Source organism: Seriola lalandi, unplaced genomic scaffold, assembly GCF_002814215.2.
Source record: "Seriola lalandi dorsalis isolate HSWRI2012SDOR001 ecotype SW California unplaced genomic scaffold, Sedor1 jcf7180002054505, whole genome shotgun sequence".
Taxonomy (NCBI): Eukaryota; Metazoa; Chordata; class Actinopteri; order Carangiformes; family Carangidae; genus Seriola; species Seriola lalandi.
The window spans coordinates 463,698-483,763 of record NW_019525058.1 but is presented as its reverse complement, the minus strand read 5'-3'; the positions used below and the strand labels follow the sequence as shown (position 1 = coordinate 483,763).

The following is a 20,066-nucleotide window of genomic DNA, read 5'->3' as shown; positions in this document are numbered from 1 at the left end:
CCCAGTGCACGTAGAGCGGAGACTCGATTACCCCTCTCTCTTCACTGTCACTCTCATTCATCCTTTCTCTCTCTCTCTCTCTCTCTCTCCTTCCCTTCACCTCTCTCTGCCAGTCCCCGCTCTCCCTTCTTCCAGTCATTCACACAACAGGAGGACAACACCACCTGCTACCAGGTAAAAGAAAAAACAAAGGCAACGATATCTTTTTTGTCATCTGTGGTGATTTTGTTATGTGTGTGAGGTGATGTTAGTGACGTGATGTGAGGGAGGGGTGGGGGGTGGGGGGGGTGTCTCTCGCTTCATTCATGTCTTTGTTATTGCAAAAGGCTGCTACATCAATGAATCAGTGGATGGTGGAAAAAAAAAGAAAAGAAACAAGACTCATTTGTGGAATCATACACTGAGACATTTGAAATGAGCTGAATATTTTTGCTGTTTTAAACATATGCAGACAGTGCAGCTCCTGCAGTTAGGGTGTTTATGTGTGTGTGTGCGCGTTGGTGTGTGTGTCTGTGTGTGTGTGTGTGTCTTTGTGTGAATGTGTGTGAATGAAGGAGAGGGAGAGTGCACATAGTGAGTGGTTCGTGGGCTGTGTATGTTTTAAACCACACAGCTCAGACTAGGAGTGAATGAGCTCCCTGTATTGTACATCCAAACCTCCTGTGCTTGGCATGTCCTCCTGTGGACTGGGGAGTTGCTCCCAAGGCGCACACAGACACACACACACACACACACACACACACACACACTTGTGCACACACACACACACACACACATAGGGATGGCTGTGCATGCACTGACTCCCAGAGGGCTCTCCTCCTCTGTCCCCCAGAGAGCGCCGCTATCAGGCTGCTGATGAAGCTGCGCTCTCTGACTTGACAGCATTGCTAATGCTCAGCTGACATAGCGGTGGAAACACAACAACAGATGAGCACATTCACAGCGTTGGTTAGGTTAGATGAGTCTGCAAGATGATGGGGGAATAAGTCCAGATTAATGTTCTTTTTCATTGCGTTTTTTATCATAAAAATTCCCACTTTTCACCTCGACATTCAGATGCTTTGAATTCCTTTGTTTCATTGTTTTAGAAATCATTTATATTCGAGGCGATGTGCTTAATTTTACACATAAAATCTGTTGTTCTGGAATACTGCAAACAAATTGTGTTTGTGTCGAGAATAACATAGCATGGTTTTTTCATGGAGACTGGTCCAGTGTTCTTTATCATCCCCATGTATGCATTTTCCTTTCTGCCCCCCCCCCCAAAAGAACGGAGGAGTATTTGTGTAGTACAAATTCAAGAATCCCAAAGTATTGATTTTCTTTTGAGATGTGTACCATTCCCTCTGCAAAAAGCCATAGCTTCTAGGAGGGGAGGCACCTTCGCCTGCCTCGCTCTCTCTCTCTCCCTCTCTCTCTCTCTCCCTCTCTCTCTCTGTAGTCGGTGAGGATGCTGGAAGATAAATTTAGCCCTCCAGCTCTCCTTCCATCTGCTACCACATGGTTTAGGGCCGTTACCATAGGAACCACCGCTGGGTGCCCATTAGTGTGAGAAGAGGAAATTGACAAGATTTTTAAAAAGCCATTTATACAATATTCTCTTTCTGTGTGGTGTGTGAATGGATGCAGCTTTTCATACATTTATAAAGGAGTTGTAATTAACTTCACTTGAGCCACACTATGGATTGTAACTGTAACCGTATGCCTGACCTACATATATTTGCAGATCTATATTGTTTACACTAAATACAGTATATATTTACATTGCACACATTGTTCCTATCGCTGCCTGATGCCTGATGAGACCCAGCCAACTCTTTATAGGCCGGCTGTAGCGTAATGTTCATAACCGACATTAGCAGGTAACGCTGAAGTTATAATTCGTTTAAGCTAATGATGGCTGCATTCCATTAAAGTGCCCCACTGCCATGAGCGTGCTGTTGTGCACTCTGACTCACTGGCACAGCTTACTGGAAGACTTAAATGGAACACAGACATTTTTTATATGTGAAAAGGAACCGACTGAAGGAGAGAGCTCTGCCTGTTTAGCATTACGCACTATTGTGACCACTGAGATGGAAAAGAAAAATCTACAATTCAGGTGTGTTATGCTAGTAGCAGCTAATGAAGCATCAAAATGCTACCCACAAAAAGCTTTATACAACTTTTTCACATATGCAGTGGAACTCCTCAACGCCTTTAAACACACTTTGATGTGTAGAATTTGAGTTTCCCCTTTAAAGGTCCCATATTTTTCTCTTCTCCTGTGTTTTTATTTGAAGTGTTGATCCATAAGAAGATATACATGTGGTTTTAAGAACCAAAAAACATCTCAGTGTAGTTTTACATTGTGGCTCTGAGCCTCCCTTCTGATTGGCTGACTGTTTTCTGAGCGATCAAACTAAAAATGTAGCAGATTTCAGGTAAAAACACTAATCCTGCAAGGTTTGGATGGTGGGTCCAGGTGGGTGGGGCTTGGTGACTGCTTCGTTGTGACATCACAAAGTTACAGGAAGTCCTGACGGCTGGTTTTAAGGCTCAGTTTCTGAATACAGGCTGTGTGCATTTCTCTGGACTGAGGCTTTGATACTTTCACAGTATTAATATAGAAGCCTAGAGCTGATCTATAATCAAACTACACATCTACCTTTAGACTGTATGGGACTTTTAAGCGGACATGTAGTGATTTTTGATAAATTGTTTCTATAGTAAGACGTTGATATTCAGTTCTTACTGAATATGTAGTAATTTGCCTTAGCAGCAGCAGTCTGACTTTAACACTGAGAACATTACACCTCGATGTGTGTTTTCTAGCAAACCTTTGCAACGGTTCACCCAGTGAGAATCACAGAGGCTGAGAGCCAAGGACAGAAGGGGGGGGGGGGCAGGATCCATGTAGAGAGAAGGGTTGAAGGGGGAAAAAACCTGCCCGCTAGCTTCATTTGCACCATGAGAGGTGCAAATCAACAGTCTGTAGTTCGCTCTGGAGCAAGTGTGATACATGTAAATGAGCAGATGCATCGCATGAGTTTAAAATTGTCGCTTGGTTTTAGACACCACTTCCGTACTTCAAGTGCTCCATCTGAAATTTCACTCCAGTCATTGTCACCCTCGTGCACAGTGCGTCTCACAGTCTGAGCTCTTATTTTCAGCCAGTCTCTCCTGTAAAAGCTCTTAGTGCAGTTACACTACCTGTATGACCTACATTTAGCATTACTAGTCTCCCTGCAAGAGATTCAGGGCTGTGACATCTGAATGGTCTTCTGCAAACTAAGGAAATCGTATCTTCTATGTTATGCCTGCTTTTTTTTAAATAGGTTTAACATTCATCCAGCACTGGCATATATAATGTTCGCACAAGTTAAAGCAAAGATGGTTATCAACCTGTTATCAGTAATTTGGATATAATCCAGCATCTTTGCCGTCTTCCACCAGAACGTGGGTGTAGAAACCAGCTGGTCAGTGCGTGGGATGCCTTGTTTACTGTTTCAGTATGCTGGCACAAAAAAAAACAAAAAACACTGGGAGTTTTCTTCAGTATCTCTACAGAGTCACCTTGTCTATGCGCTCACAGCTAACAGCCATCTCTCGCCTACTTTTGGCTTGTCCTTCTTAAGCATCTAAAATCACAGTTAATCAGTAAAAAAATGATCCACATGCTATAAAATGAAGACGCAGGTAGAGCCACTCACATGTGCTCTAATGCTGTGTGGTATTGCACTGCAGCGCTGTCTGATGATCATCTTTTTTGAAGGAAGCACGGTGTGACATTGGATGACACAACACGTCAAATATGCAGCATTAATTAGAGCATGTTACACTGTGTTGCCACAGTCCCTCAATTAGGAGTAATTAATTAAATTATGCAAAGAAAACTTGAAGTGAAGAAATTTCATTAGGATGTAAGAAGAAAAAGGTGTTTTTATGACAACTCATTTTAATATGACTAAGGAGGTATCACTGAAGTAATTTTCATTTACTGCTGGGAGTGATGTAACTCCCTCCTCAACCAGGAGGATCTTGTATTTCCATCTGAAAATGACAAACTCTTCATTGGACATTTTTTGTTTTTTTTTGGTCTATTTTGCAGAAAGGAAGACGTGAGTCATTTTATGGGAGTGGGTGTGATATGTAATGTGGTTCTGTCCAACAGAAAGACATTGTGGTCTGTCGCTTTGAAATAAGTAACACGCGGTTGATTAGGAGTCACTGAAGACCGTGACAATTTCAAATGATGCCGTTACTGAAATGTTCCTGTCACAGTCGTTGGACATGTTTCCTCTCTTGGGGAGAGAAGTTAAAAAGAATCATCATTTCTACTTGCTGCATGCGTATGTCTTTTTATATAAAAGACATTACATAAACCTATCTAATTTAAACGTATTCGGCAGTGGCCGGGGGGGGGGGAGCGAAAGCTGAATGTTATGACACATACAGTGGATTGTGTAACACATGAAACATAAATATCTATATTTAGCAAGAGGGGGGTCAGAGGGTTATCTGTGTTTCAAAACTGAATTGTACGCACTGTTCTATATAACGAGTTGTTTGTCTTCACAGATCTTGATGAAGAGAGAAGAATCATATATTTCACTGACCGCTTCATGATGGGATACTTTAGGTTGGCACGGCAGGGGACTTCCTCCACGGCACAGGACATATCAGAGCTGCGTTGTTTGTTGCCGCTGTTCTACGTTTGATGGTATAATTCTGACGTCAAGCAATAAAGTTGTAGTAACTCAAGTGGACATTATGAGGCCTCACCGTCAACTAAAGTGGATATAATTTGATAGAATTCACCCACATTAAACTGATTAACCAGTTAATGATTTGGCTCAAACTCGATAGCCTGGCACAGGCAGACGCACCCCACGTGTCTACCTGAGGCTGTCTTTCCATTTTATGGAGACCTTGCATAGTCGCCTGACGACTGGGGAGCAGTCCGGAGATCAAGAACACTGTCAACTGGAGTCTCCTCAACGGGACCTGCAGCCTAAGTCTCCCTCCCAGCCCCGTCAGCAACAGCAAACCGGCTCCCCAAAGCCCCATGGCGCGCTACAGCAACCCAAACAGTCCAGAAGACAGCATCCTGAACGAAAGCGTCTCAGGCATCAGCGGCAGAGCATTGACTCAGATACGGTGCTGGAAGACAAAAATGAACCATCGAAAGCAACCACGGTTTCTAGTTTGTCACCAGGAGTCCCGCCGTCCTCGGCAGGTAGCCCGACCCAATCCAAACCAGAAACCCAAGAGGGCACCCCAAAACAGAAACGAGAGCGTAAGCCTCAGAGACCAGGAAAATATGTTTGCACTTACTGTGGCCGTGCATGTGCAAAACCTAGCGTCCTACAGAAACATATTCGCTCCCACACAGGTGAAAGACCCTACCCCTGCGCCCCATGTGGCTTCTCTTTTAAGACCAAGAGTAACCTGTACAAACACCGCAAATCGCATACCCACAGGGTGAAAGCGGGTCTGGCGCTTGGGGAGCCAAGATCTCTAGAGGAGCAAGTCACTGAGTCGGAAGACGAAACCCGACAGCTGTCATCGGCCTCTTCCCACACAGAAAGACAAAGCAGTGTAGCCTCAATCAAGAGTCATGAAACAGACAAGGCCAAAGGTAACACTGCAGGAAACGATGACTCCTACGCGGTGAAAAAGAGATTGGCCTTGCGTCTAAGTAGAGGGAAACATGCTCCCCAAGATTCATCAGATGAAAAGTCCTCATCTCTAATATTAGGCAGCAAAGGCAGTACAGAATCCGGCTATTTCTCTCGCTCTGAAAGTACTGAGCAATCACAGGACAGTCCCCCGAACACAAGTGCCAAAAGCTATGCAGAGATCATCCTCGGCAAATATGGACGTCTCGGACACCTACAGAGGATGTCCCGTCATCAAAACCAGCAGCCCTCTGGTCAGAAGGACAAAAGCATCCCATTCACAGTGCCCAAGAAGCAGGTCATTGACCATATTACCAAACTCATCACCATCAATGAGGCAGTGGTAGACACAAGTAAAATCGACAGTGTAAAACCAAGGAGGTTCTCGCTCTCTAGAAAGAATAGTTCAGAGTCTCAAAAGGGTTCCTCTACAAAGGAACCGCTAATTCATAGCCCTAAAACTGGAGATCTGAGCTATAAAAACAGTGGCTCCATCACCATGGGAGTTCCATGTGAAAAATTTCATCATCAGTCCCTAAATGTGGAGCAGCCAGCTGGCCAAACATGCACCGCCCCTCTGGTGAGAAGTCACTCAATGCCATCTGCAGCTAGTTCATTTGATACCTCCGGTGGTGGCCCCAGCAAATTCCGCCTAAGTCAGTCCTTCGATGAACGGCCACCTTCGGAAATAGCGGCATCCCGTCGTTATGGGATGCTAAGACGGCAGCCAGCTATTGAAATCCCGCTCGGTGCCGAACTTACAAAAGAGGAACAGGATGGTTCCCATCCATTTTACCCCGACAGCGTAACCACTGTGCCTGACCACAAGCAGAGTCAACCCCAGCCATACGAGTGTGAGGCCTGTGGCACTGGATGCAAGGATTGGGAAGGTTATAAGAAACACAAGCAAAGCCTGTGCATAGCGCATCATCCCAGAAACGAGGTGGTGATTAGTCAAATGGAGTTCTCACAGTTAATTAACCATGCAGTCAAAACGGGAGCTTCAGCGGTGCGCAAGAGGAGGAAAGAGGAGAGTTTTGAATTTAATGACCCCTCTTCTCCTTCGTTACCCTCTCCTGCCCTCTTGTCAGGACAGTGTAAAGATGAAAGCAGCGTACCTTATGAGGGCACCAGAAGACCTACACTGCAAACCTGTTCAGTTATTCAACATACTAGTTCATTTGAAAAACAGGAATCTTTGTGCAACGAGAGTCAAGGCTCCGAGGCGACAAAGAACTCTCCACCTCATGACGAACATCAACTAGTGCCTCAGAAACAGCCTCAACAGCAGCCGACGAAACTAGCAACCCGGAAGCTGGTCCGTCAACACAATGTGCAAGTTCCAGAAATACTGGTGACGGAGGACTCCAACATGAGCACGGAGATCTCAGTAGATCCAACCTCCACAGCAAAACATTCAGAGAAACCTGATGAATTCCAGTGGCCTCAGAGAAGCCCCTCTCTGGCTCAGCTCCCTATTGAAAAACTGCCTCCAAAGAAGAAGCGCTTACGTCTAGCTGAGGCTGCCCAGTCCTCAGGGGAATCCAGTTTCGACTCAATATCTCTGCCCCGTAGCCCTAGTCAGGACAGTAGTGCCTCCTATGCATCCAGTCGTTCCACATCCTTTGAGGAGTCGAACAGGCCGGACATGGAGATAGCAACATCATCACCACTGAGGAGATCGAGAGCTCCCCACATGCTAACAGTGCCTGGGGTGCATCAGCACAGAGAGATGAGGCGGTCAGCATCTGAGCAGGCGCCTCATGACCCGCAACTAAGTGTCCTAATGGCCGAGACCCGCAGTAAGTCTTTTGACTACAGTTGTCTGTCACCGGAGCGCTCTGCGGTCGGCTGGAGGGAAAGAAGAAAATGTCTCCTTATGAGACACACTGCTATCAGAGATCCAGATGAGGAGGAGGAAGACCAGTGTGCCATATCAAGTCGCAGTCCTGAACACGTCGCAACTAGCACATCCTCTCAAGTAACCCCAACCTCTGTGTGCTGCACTAGGTCCCCATCTTCTCCTTTATCAGGTGACACAGTCTTGCGTAATCCAGTTAGATCGCAATGCAAAGAGATCTTCTCTCAGTGGAAACTTAGTCAAAATATTCAGTTAACTGGCAGCACAGAACTCTCTCGTACTCATGGTCCATCCGTAGATCCTGTAAAAGACGAGGCCTTGCGCATCCATACAGGACAGCCCCCTCCTCAAGCACCACAGCCCTATCCTTCACATGGACCATCAGGGGCAGCCAGGGCTCGCTACCTCCCCATGTCCACAGGGTTGAAGCTGGAGATTCCCCTACAACATGATGATTATTCAGACATTCGAGTAAGTCACTCCCACATCCAACAGTCCGTCCCTCACATCACGTCCAGTCTGGAGTTACTGCGGCCGGTCACATCTCCTTCAGTGGCGGTGCGTCTCCAAACGGACACCCTCACCCCAGCATGTGCCATATACACCATGATGTCTCAGGCCACCTCCCCTAGACCCCAGGAGGCAGTCGATGCTGTTTCACACAACGTAGGTGTTCTGACATCTGAATACAGAAACCACAGGAGTCCAGACTTTGAGTTGTGGTCTGATGATGGCATGAGGTTATCGGGCTCAGGGGGCAACAAGCGCATGCTTTCCCCTTCAAACAGTATAGAGATCCCCCCTGAGTCACAACAGCAGCAGAAACGAGTCAAAGAAGAAGAAGAGAGGGAGGTGGGATGTGTTGACAAGGTGTCAGTGGACCCATGCAATCAGGAACTGAAACGGGAGAATCAGTCGTGTCTACCGGGTGTTTGTTCTCCCGTCACACATGTTGGACCTTCATTCCCCAGTCTGCTGTCCAGCACCTGTAACAGCTGGTGCTATTTGAACTACATTAAACCAAACCCTTCAGCTCTGGATGAACAGAAACCCTCGGTGTATTCATCGTGGTCCACTAGCAGCTATGACCCCAACCCACCTGGCCTCTCCAGCAAGACGGCTCTCTCTCTGCTGCACTGTAAGCAGAGGCTCAGTCCCTCCATCTACACTCTATCCCCCATGTCAGTCAGGACAACTGAGTCAATGGAGCAAGAGGACAACAAAAGACCATGCTCCACTGAGGTAATTACAGCACTAACTAGTGATTACGATTTTCTTTTGATCTATATTGTAATGTATTATTAAAAACATATAGAGAAACAGTGAAGACATGACTACCAACACTGTTAAGTGAACCTGTAGCCCCAAAATTCAACTTGAATAGAGTCGGAGGTGTCCCAGGCATTGTATACAGTCTTGGTAGGTTAGCATAGCCTGTTAGCTTTTTGCTCTGATGAACTAAATATAAAGACTTGGAGAAATGGTGGATTGGTATGGTAAGATTGTGTCTCTGCAATCTCCAAAAAAGACAAATATTTACTTTGACAGAACTAAATTTGTTGACAAGGTGATTATAAAAACAGTCAATCATGACACGCAAAGGGAAAATAAAATATGTGCTTCAACAAATGGTATAAAACACAATGTTCAATGAGAATTCCCAATTTTTGTCTCCTCTCGGGCATGCTGGAGCAGGATTGGTGAATTTGCCCATGTCTCTTTCGAGTGTAGGTCTACAACAGCCAGTCGTACTGCAGAGATCACGAGGGAGCGAGGAAGGGACAGACGTCGTCAGAGGACAACGGATCAAACAGAGAAGAGGGGAAGGAGGAAGAGAAAAAGGAGGCGGAGGAGGAGGAGGAAGTCCAGCCATGCTCCAGAAATGAACAACCTCCTGAAGTTTGGATCTCTGAGTCGGGGTGAGTCGGTTTACATGTGACGTATCGTCTAATATTTATATTGATGAACCTCGTTACTTACAGCGCTGAGGGGATTGCGTCACCTAGTGTGGCGTGTTTTGGAAACTGTTTGTCTGTCCGACATGTTGGGAGAGGCCAGGGGTCGGCTGTCTGCACCAGCAGAGCCCGTCTGTCGAGGGGCTGAAGCCAGGAAACTACCCAGCTTCCTCCGCTCCTGCAGAGATTCATTTATACAACCCCGTCACAGCCATTCAGATGGAGCGACAGCATGTCTCATTCTCTCACACTGACACCGGTGGAATGAGTAGAACATCTACATATGCACCTGTACATGTAGCATTAGTCATAAAAGGCAGCCTGCCATGTGGAATAGGGTCGGGCGGAAAACACTGGGGTCAGTCTCCTGATTGGATTAACCGATGATGTCGTTCAGTCTATAAAACAGCAGGAAGCGGTGAAAACTTTCCCTCAAAATTTCATCAAATGTCTTGTTTTGTCAGACCAACAGTTCAAAATCCAAGACAAGGATGAGCAGAAAATGCTCACATTTAATTGATTTCTGTGACTCAGATTAGATCACTCACTTTATTTTGATGGTCTTTTTGGAGCTGTGGAACTGTACTGGGTCATACTGAGAGGTGTTCCTAATATTTTGTCCATCCTTTTTATGTGATTTGAGGTCGAGAAAATATTAGTAAACACCTCTCAGCCATGTGAGTGTAGACTAATTTAATCACTGTGTGTCACAGGAACCATTTACCTGAACTGGAGAATCAGCATATAGATCCGGTGCAGGTTCTGTAGCTGCAGCTTGCACGCTTTGACTGAGCTCATCTTTTCAACGTGCCATTGCCGTGATGGATGCGTCGCCACGGCCCAAACCTATTGTCTTTCTTTGTTTCTCTTTTTATGTTTCTCAAGAACCGCTTGTCCAAAAGTCAACACTGCACTTCCTTCTGTCTCTCAGCGCTCCGCACGCAAAGTTTAATGTCGGAAATGAGTCGCTGAAGCCATTACGAAGTTCACAATAATGTGACTCACATTTTACTGACACTCTAAAATGCTGTGTGAAAACATGCAAGGTTTGAATTTGCTTGGACAGCTCTGTTTTTTATGTGTCTTAGCTGAAGCGCGCACACACACAAACACACACACACACACACACACACACACACACACGTCTTGTCAAATTAATTTGGAGTGAGGTTAAAGCAGACACACTCAGGACTTTTGATAACCATCAGAAATAAACACTGCAGCAAAGCGGTGCAGGAGAGGGGGAGGTTGGGGGTGCAGAGAGGTGCCATCTGTGTGTCTCTTTTCTGGTTTGGGAGTGTGTCTGTGAACAAATCCCTGTTGTGACTCATGTTGACGCTCATCACAACCTTCCCTAAAAGAGTGAGTCATCCTCACGCCTGCTCGCTTTCTCCTTCTCCGTCTGTTCGCTCTGTCTGAACCGCGAAAAGACAAAACGCGGCCGTCGAACACTGACATTTTTTTTATCACAGGCATGGGGGAAGACGAGGGTATGTTCGTTCAGTCAATGGGTCCTGCAAGAAAAAGCCTGTGAATATAGCTGCTTTTACAGTGTAGGAGTGTTTGTGTCCAGGCAGAAGTGTTTCTCCCTCTCTAAACTGAAACTTCTGTTTCTCTAAACTGAACGTTTTTCTGCGACCGTAAAAAGCCACCGTTTATGATACCTGCAGAGTTTATCCAGCCGTGAAGCCCGTAGTGAAAATAGAAGAAAAAACAGCAGATTATAATCAGAACGATTGTTTGTCGTAGGAATGTGTTTTCATTTTCTGTGTTTTTTCATGCTTATTTGGGGCAGCAGCTGGTCTGGGCCAGGGTTTCCCTCCCTCTTGGAGCTGTTTTTATTGGCTGGCTGCAGCAAACCCCCCCCGGACCTTGGGCCACATCGTAGGCTCCCCCTTGTTTGGACTCAGTGGTGGCGCGAGAAGCTGTGATGGGGGTTATAAGGCAGTGGGAGGAGGTGGGGGGGGGGTCTGGTTTTGGCTTATGAAAGCAGCTCTGTTGAAGCTGAAGTGGGTGCCTCGCTGAGAGACCCTCAGTGTACATGCAGGTTTGGACCCCAGACCCGGCTGCCACAGTGTGAGCTCACTGTGTAGTAAAGGCCAAACAGATAGCGTACTTACACTGGATAAATACAGGCACTAAAAAGCTGCTTACAGGTGCTAAAGTGCCTGCTGCCTGCCTGTCAGCTCCAGTTACACTCATATTGATTGCCACTATCATCCAGAGAGGAGCAGCATCAATAGACCACTGACAGGGAAACGCTCTGAGGACCAAACTGAGCCCTCTCGCTCTCTTCACACCCACAGATCAAATGAGAAGTATGGCGTCCTGCATGGCGGAGGTGGAGGGAAGTGCCAACGTGAGGATTGTGGATTCCACCTCAAGAGCACCAGTGTGCTGCAGAAGTGCACCGGCCGCTCCACAGGGTCGTCTCCGTGTAACTGCAGTCAGTGTAACGTTGCTTTCAAAGCCAAAGGTAAAGGTCGACAATGAAACGTACTAAAACAGGTTCGTGATGCTTCTGTTCTGTCAGTTTTCTCACTTTCTCTTTTGTATTTACAGGGAGCCTCGCCGAGCACCTGAGGTCTGAGCCCCGCGGAAAAGAAACCTGTTGTTACCCAGACGACACAGATGAAGGTACACGATGTTGTTTATCTCTTTTTAATGCTTAAAACAGTCTAAGTCCAGCTGACCTCCACCGCCGTAGATTTGTCGTTTCACTTCCTGTCTACACCAGAAGTGTTAGTACGGTGGCCCTGAGAGGTCAACACGCTGCGACTTAACAAAACACATTTAAATTGACAAAACACAAACAAATGCAGAAAACATCTTGATCAATTTGATAAACACACGTGCTGCAAAATACTAACAACGCAACGGAGGTGTTTCCATGGAAACGCTTCTGTTGTCGTCTGTGCTACTTTGCAGTGCATTTTCGGTATTGTGCTTTGTGTTGTGAGTATTTTCCAGCACATGTTTTCTCAAATTGATGAAGATGTCTTCTGAATTTGTGTGTGTGTGTGTTTACTTAAATTGCAGTGAGTTGAGCTCTCAGAGCCGCCATAGGATTACGTTTGCTGACTGTGACGACCGCGTGCCCACGTTTTATCAAATAGTCGAGCAGGTTCGCAGTATAACAATGTGAAGGACAGAGCTGGAAGAACATACGTTAACATTGTGCCTCGGTGTCCTTGAAGGCGTAGCTGTCAATCAAACACGCACACTGGCACAGCCACTCGAGGCTAACGGAGCATGTCTGATGTATCACCTTCCTCTTTGTGATGAAAAATATTAACACTACATTTAGAATAAATTTTTCTGCAGATTTTTGTTCTGTTGGACGGTTAGAAAATGTTTCTCATTGCCTTCAACACAGTAGAGGGAGTACATTCAATTATTGGCTTTATTAAATTGATTGGTTGGAAGATGATCGGTGACCTATGGGTCACATTTAAACCCTCTGCTTTGAACCTGAGAATTCTGATGAATTCTCTTGTTTGAAAACTGATTCTGTCAACTTACACGATTTGTGTCGCTCTGTTTGAACTTCACCACTGTTTGAAGAAAAGTGTAAATATCAGTTGGCGGCGTATCAAGATCTTGGGCGTACAAGTTATGAGATAGAAGATATATATGTGAGAACATGGGAGAGGCTCTCATACGTTACACCCAGGGAAAGAATGTACTCAGCTGGGAGGAACTGGCCACAGCGCAGCTCAATAATGTCTGTGCAGTTTGATTTTATTCCCTGGACATTTGTGCACATTGGTGCAGTGAGGAAATGTAAGATTTTAATTTAAAACATTTTTTATTTCAAGCGTTTCCTTCAGAATTTTAAGCTCGACAGGGTAGAAAAAAGCAGAAATTAGGGAAATAGCCCACTACACTTGATATTGAATAGTTTTAAAGGTCCCATATAGTATAAAGGCAGATGTACATGTGTAGTTTGATTATAGATCAGGTCCAGGTTCTATATTAATACAGTGAAAGTATCAAAGCCTCAGTCCACAGAGAAATGCACACAGCCTGTATTCAGAAACTGAGCCGTCAGGACTTCCTGTAACTTTGTGATGTCACAGCAAGCCCAAGCCCCGCCCACCTGGACCCACCATCCAAACCTTGCAGGATTTGGTTTCTCTGGAGTGTTTTTACCTGAAATCTGCTTTATTTTTATTGGATCTCTCAGAAAATCTCTCAGCCAATCAGAAGAGAGGCTCAGAGCCTCTTCTTTTCTGATTGGCTCACCAACCTGTTGTTACTAGGACTCCACAGAGAAGCCTGAGAGAGGAGATGTATATTTATAGATCAACACTTCAGATAAAACACAGGAGAAGAAGAAAATATGGAGCTTTAAGTAAAGAACGAAGTTGGTTGGTGGAGTAAGAAAAAGAGAAAATGTGTTGAACAGTGGATTTTTTTCTGTCCTAGGAGTCTGTGAGGACCAATCAGTTCACCCTGACAAGCAATGCCAGTCCTCTGATCTGGGAGGCGGTGGACACGATGGGGACGATGGTGCAAAGGACAAGGATGGTAGATGTGAAGACAGCTGGTCCAAGGTGGCCGAAAGCTCCCTCTCCTCCGACAGTGAGAAACCTTGTTCGGGAAGTTCGCCGATGGAGCCTGAACCCAGCCGACCACTCGCACTCGACCCCAAGGATTCTACCCAGAAGACCTCGGCCAGGACCAGGAGGGCCCTGTTTGCCCGCAGGCGCCTCGACGCTTCAGCCTCCGTATCCTCCAGAGGCTCCCATTCTCCCACTGCTCGGTCCCTGACTCCGCGGAGGGAGCCGTCTCCCCCGTGTAGCCCATCGCCCGGGCCTCAGCGGCCCCCTGCTCCTCCTCCCTCCCTCTCCCCGTCCAGTTGTCATGTCTCCACCTCCCCACTGAGACCAGTCTCCCCCGTTAGAGGTCTTTCTCCCATAATAGTCCAGCCCCACGGATCGGAGTCCTCTGGGCCTCCGGGTTCCCTGGCAGACAGCTCTGCTCAGTGTCAAACCTGTCTTCACCCGCGGGACCGAGCGTCTGCAGCGAGACTGGTGAGTCACTTCAGCTCGTGCTTCAAAAAACACGCTGACATAACATCTGTTTACAGCATGTTGATGGATTGATAATCATTTTTTTGTTTGTTTGCTTGTGTTATAGTCCGGATTCTGCCGTGTTTATGTCGTTTGTTTATAATTAACACTGGTCAAAACGTGGCTTTTGTTCAAACCGCCGTCTTCACTAACCTGTGACTTGATCCATTTCTGTTAGTTTAGCCTACAGTTTTAAATAAATCAGCTTTTGGCTCACAAAGCTAATCTTGTGTGGCTCAGTTAAATCCCAGTAAGTCAACATCTAGAGCAAATATAGATAGGCTGGTACATATGAGGTTATTTAAAAGTCGCACATTTATTGGAAAAGGAAGGAAAGGCAACTCTTCTTGTTTTATATCACTCAAACCGAGCCTGCAGCTCCCGGCCTTAAAATAATGCAGGAGAGCTCCCAAATAGACACAACATGTTTTCCCTGGGCAGCCGCTGATAAAACGAGACGAGAGGCCGATCGTTAAATACCAAAGATTGGAACCACATGTCGACGACGAAAACAACATGGGCGAATATCTCAGTTCAGGCTAATAAAATAAAATAAAAAAAACATGTCTACTCCAAACTTGTGGTTATGTTATGGTGTAACCTCACCACTTCCTCTTCACACTAATATAGGTCCCATAGGAGCAGATTCCAATTCACGGTTTCTGGTTTTCACATCTGACCAACACCTTTCTGTTCACGGGAGTTTGACTTTCTTCTTGTCCTCTCGCTCTCGTAGATTTTCTTACTGCACATATTATTTTTTTTTACTAATTTTATTATTTGACTATGTTTCAATATTATTTTATAAATTATGATAATACTGTAATTTAAGCCGCAAAATGTCTCACTCATTATGTAAAATAATATCACCTGATTTATCAAGATTGTCAGGCACTAATTAATTCATTTAAACTATTAAAGACATGTTGTAATTGTTACTTTTAAAGTGACACTATATAACTTTTAAAAGAGGAAATAATCAAAATTAAACTTGCATTCATAAGCACTAAAACACGTCATGTTAATTAAATTTAGTTCCCTCTGATATTTCGCTGCTACAGCTTAACGCGGTCCGGTGTGACCGGTAGCTAACGGCGGCTAACGTTAGCTAACGCTCACCAGATACAGTTACACTGTGATTTAACATGTCGCAGAGAAACGCTGTTTTCTATTGATTTTTATGTGAAACTGAGACAAAGACAATCTGTAAACTAACACTTATTCATTCAGTGTACGTCACTTAAAGTAGCTTGATGCAGGTACGTGTCTATAGAGGCACCTGGCACGATTAAATAGGACTTCCTCAACTGTTTCCATGGCTGCGATTTAAAGGTCCCATGTGTTTTTTGAGGGGTTATTAACAGTGCTGACACCGGTCGTTCGTAGACGAGACAAGATACATAAAATAATGTAACAGCTGGTATTCACAGTCAGACTTGTTTGGACATTAATACATTAAATCATCAACAGAGGATGCTCATATTGCAGGTGGTGCCGTTTCTTCTCAAGTTGGTTGTTGTGGAGGAAAGTCTAGTGGAGTTTGTGTCTTAAGTGGATTCTCTGGAAGTCCACAGGAAGTGCACTCAAGGCTGCATGTGAAACTTGATGAATTTTGTATTCTGCCGTCAGAGACTTCCCGGGAATGTGCTCATTACTTCAATAAATCTGCACGTGTGGGAAAATCCGGACTTTTGTTTGCAACCGCAGAACCTCACCGGGAGACGTGTTTGTTGTTTCCTGTCTGTGGTCACATTCCTCCCGCGCTCAGGCAGGTAGCGTTATAATGATGTCTTTAAAATATAACGTAACAACAACTCTCGCTGGTTGTTTCACCTCGGACCACAGGGCTGGGTGTTGCACCTGTCACCGCTCATTTCTCCCGAATCGACTCAGTTCCCATTCAACAGGGTCCCGAATCGATTTGATGTGATTTAATATCGATTCAGGGAAAGATATTTCAGGTGCAATACCAGTTTTGCTTCGATGTGAATGAGATGCTCAGTGGATTAATGCTGCAGTGTGTACCAACAGGATTCTTCTTGCACATCTTGCACATAGCTTTACTTTTGTCCGGCTCTTCACGTCTTAGTTTTGAAATCTGAAATACAACCACACATCTGCGTTTAGACCGGAGCGTTCAGTGGAGCCACGTCTGCCATGGTTTTGTCTCTCAAGTGACCAGATCTCGTTACAGCTTCACACATCAACAGGAAAAGACTGTAAAAGGCAAAAATTAAAAGGTTTTTTTTAACGCAGCCTTAGTAACCACACACAACAGTGATGTCACATGGTCCTGGAGTTACACCTGTACATCACTGCAGTGAGGTGAGACATTAAAATTCAGAAGTAGTCTGTAGTCACTACTAATGGCCAGAGTGGCCACTATTTAGCAAAGGTTACACAGTCTAAGGGAATTTAGTATCTCTCATCAATTTTGACACTCCAACATGATAAAAGTTCTTTATGTAATACCCATTATCTGCTTCTGTTGTGTAACATTGAGGCTTTTTAACCTCCAGAGATAAAAATATCTTCCACAGCTGGTCAGTAACTCATCGCAGCTCTCAGGAGCTCGGCTTTTAGCACCGAGGCGGAGTAATCGTTGAGTCGCTGTTATTGATGCGCAACACTTTAACTCAGATCCGCCTCACTGGCATTGTGTCACTACTGCGTCCTGTGTAAGCTGCCGGTGTCGTGACCTAATTTCCATTCAACTTTCATTTCATCTTGTTTCGTTGCAGTCTGTGGACGAGGTCGGTCTGACCCACATCACCCCACATCCCGTGCGGCTTCGGGGAGCCCACAACCTCCTGAGTCACCTCCCTCTGCACTCCCAGCAGCCGAGCAGGGCCCCAAGCCTCCTGATTCCCATCGGGGGGATTCACATGATTCAGCCCAGGTCCCCCCTCCCGCTTTACAGGCTGGTGAGCAGCCCCGCAGCAGCCACAGTTAACCCCACAGGTACAGGGACATCCTGGAGGCCGGGGGGCTCTTTGAAGGGGAGGTTTCCTCAACTGCCGCGACAAGATACTCTCAAAGAGACGTCGCCCAGCAGCCGAGGCAGCCCGGCGCACCCCGAGGCGTTAGGGGAAATGTCCGGGAGCAGCCGCCCGGACGCTCTGTTAAACAGAAAGAGTCAGGGATGTTTCAGCGTCCAGCGAGCGCCCAGCCCCAGGACAGAGACGAGGCACCCGGAGGTGAGCACAGACGCACATGTTACAGGGAGGTGTGTTTACCACGAGAGCGCCCAAGGCCAAAACGAGACTCCTTCCTCCCAGACATAACTCTGATAGGAGGGAGAGTCTGAAGGGACAGTGCAAAAGACTGAGGACGGGAGTCTGCGTGTGAAAATCCTGCACCGCACTCCGGTTCACAGTCCGAGGACAAAAAAGGCAAGAGCACTTGAGCACCGCTTTTGAATGACGCTATTATGTAATTATATGAATAAAATATATATAGACACTATGTTAGATATGCAGTATGTTTTGTAAATCTTTTTTTACCTTCTTGTTTGATGTCATTGGTGTTAATTTATTTATGTGCTATTATGCAAATTCTGTACTATATGCAAAAGCAGCTGGAATGAAAATAGACAAAGTTTTAATCAGTTTCCCTATTAACCCTTTGACAGCTCTAATATACTATTGCTGTGTTATTGTACTGTATTACCAAAATGGATATAGAAAGGTACTACAAATATTTATTCACCCCGACCAGTATTTTGAAGTGCAATTTTACGTCAAGATTGTGGTTTGAATTGTCATTCTTAAAGGCTGTGATTATTCTTATTATTGTTTGTCAGTTTTTGTTTGTTTTGGGGTTTTTTGTTTTTTTTTGTTTTGTTTTTTTTTGTTGTTGTTCTTGTTGTTGTTGTCGTCTTTGTGTTTTGAAGAAGCAGGGTTACGATCACCTCCTTTTCTAAGATCATTAAGAAAAGAAGTTTGTGGGATCGAGACGTTCGGAGTGCACTGACAAATGATTTGATATCCAGAGGAAAACCTGTTTCGCGTACATGGTAGCTACGGTACAGTTTTTTTCATAAACAGATACATGTATTTTTGTGTTGTTGCTTTTATAAATGATACAATCACACTGTCATTTTCATGTTTACCATTAAACTTCTCATTTTTACAGATTTATATTAAAACTGTGGTGCGGTGTGTGTGGTTTTTTATTTGAGTCGGTTACAATGACTGGTAAGTTTCCAACATGTCAGGACGTGAATGAAAGTCGTTGGGATGGAGAAAACTATCAGGAATGCAAATATATATGATTTATAGTGAAAGGGTCAGGTCAACCAAATTACACCAATTACTCACCTGTTACAGTTTCTAGTCATGGAGGGAGTTTTGGTCTTATTTGCAAATATTCTGCGAGATTCAAAGTGATAATTCAGGTAATTGTGTGAGGTAATTATCTGTAGTCAGTAGATTTAGAGAAGCAGCAGGAGGAAGCTTGAGTGATGAGCTGCTGTGTCATCCACAAAAATGTGCTTCAACTTTAGCCACCGACATTAAAAAAGCTAATATCAGTTTAAGTGTACGTTTTATTTTGAAAATTTTCACCACTTTATCTTGCCGTCAACCGGAGATGAACTCAAAATGGCTGATGGATGTTCAGGGTTCGTGTCCTGCGTGTGATCTTTCTTTGCATAAGAAGCGCTGAAAATGAATTAAGATGCGATATAACATCAAACAACTGTACGTATCAAACATCCTCCTGGTCCGCTGATTAATTTTATAACAAGAAAGTAACATTATTAGCTTTATTAGCTGTTTTAGAAACTAAAACTTGGGTTGTGCTACTTCCATACAGCAGCTTTACCGTCTGTAACTTCAGGCTGGCTGTGAACCTTTTGTATTTTTAATAAACTGACTTTAGGGTGTCTGTCGCCTTCATTTTATTAAACTGATATTTAAGGAGACAGTGTCAGGTGGAAATGTTTATTGTGTATTTAAAATCCAGTGCACATAAGACTGAAAAATATCTGACCTTAGATTTTAATCATTCAATAAATGCAACACTCCCAGTATTATTTTCACATATTTCTGTTGCTGCTCTTTATACTCTAGTGTTGTTCTTAGTGTTTGTAACCTTTACATAACTAAATAATTACTTTTAAATTAATGAATTTCCCAAATGGAATCAATAATTTCATTGTGGTGTTCTGGCTTTGCTCCTGTTGTTGTTGTTGTTGTTGTTGTTGTTGTTGTTGTTGTTGTTGCATATTACTGGATGTTTGAACCTGCATCTTTCATGTGCACAAGCTCATAGTTAAAATGCTAAAGAACTTGCAGAAACAGTCCTCATGAAAACTTTTCATTGCGTGTCCTGTGGATTATCGGGACTGTGATGCTGCTGATGTCGGACTGGGACGTGCTGCTGTAATTAAGTTTTTGCTCGGCTGCTCTGCCGACCCTTTAACGAGCTCACACATGCAACACCTCTGTTACATCACACATACATATTCAGCAAATTATAACAGCTCCCTTTTCAGTGCATGTCCACTGCAACA

General features: G+C 44.8%; 1 protein-coding gene across 1 annotated transcript; it reads left to right on the top strand.

The window, feature by feature from the left end:
* Positions 1–4,563: 4,563 nt before the first annotated feature.
* On the top strand, positions 4,564–18,698 carry hivep3a (HIVEP zinc finger 3a). The gene is made up of 6 exons (XM_023413178.2): positions 4,564–8,763; positions 9,253–9,440; positions 11,783–11,952; positions 12,039–12,113; positions 13,905–14,512; positions 17,293–18,698. The coding sequence occupies exons 1-6, from the start codon at positions 4,903–4,905 to the stop codon at positions 17,833–17,835; spliced, it is 5,445 nt and encodes a 1,814-aa protein (XP_023268946.1). The 5' UTR covers positions 4,564–4,902; the 3' UTR covers positions 17,836–18,698.
* The last annotated feature ends 1,368 nt before the right edge of the window (positions 18,699–20,066 follow it).

Bases quoted from the DNA above. Each gene is read 5' to 3' on its own strand.
- hivep3a (XM_023413178.2), top strand. From the start codon at position 4,903: ATGGAGACCTTGCATAGTCGCCTGACGACTGGGGAGCAGTCCGGAGAT. The intron at 8,764-9,252 runs GTAATTACAGCA...TTTCGAGTGTAG, and splicing joins AAAGACCATGCTCCACTGAG to GTCTACAACAGCCAGTCGTA. The intron at 11,953-12,038 runs GTAAAGGTCGAC...TTGTATTTACAG, and splicing joins CGTTGCTTTCAAAGCCAAAG to GGAGCCTCGCCGAGCACCTG.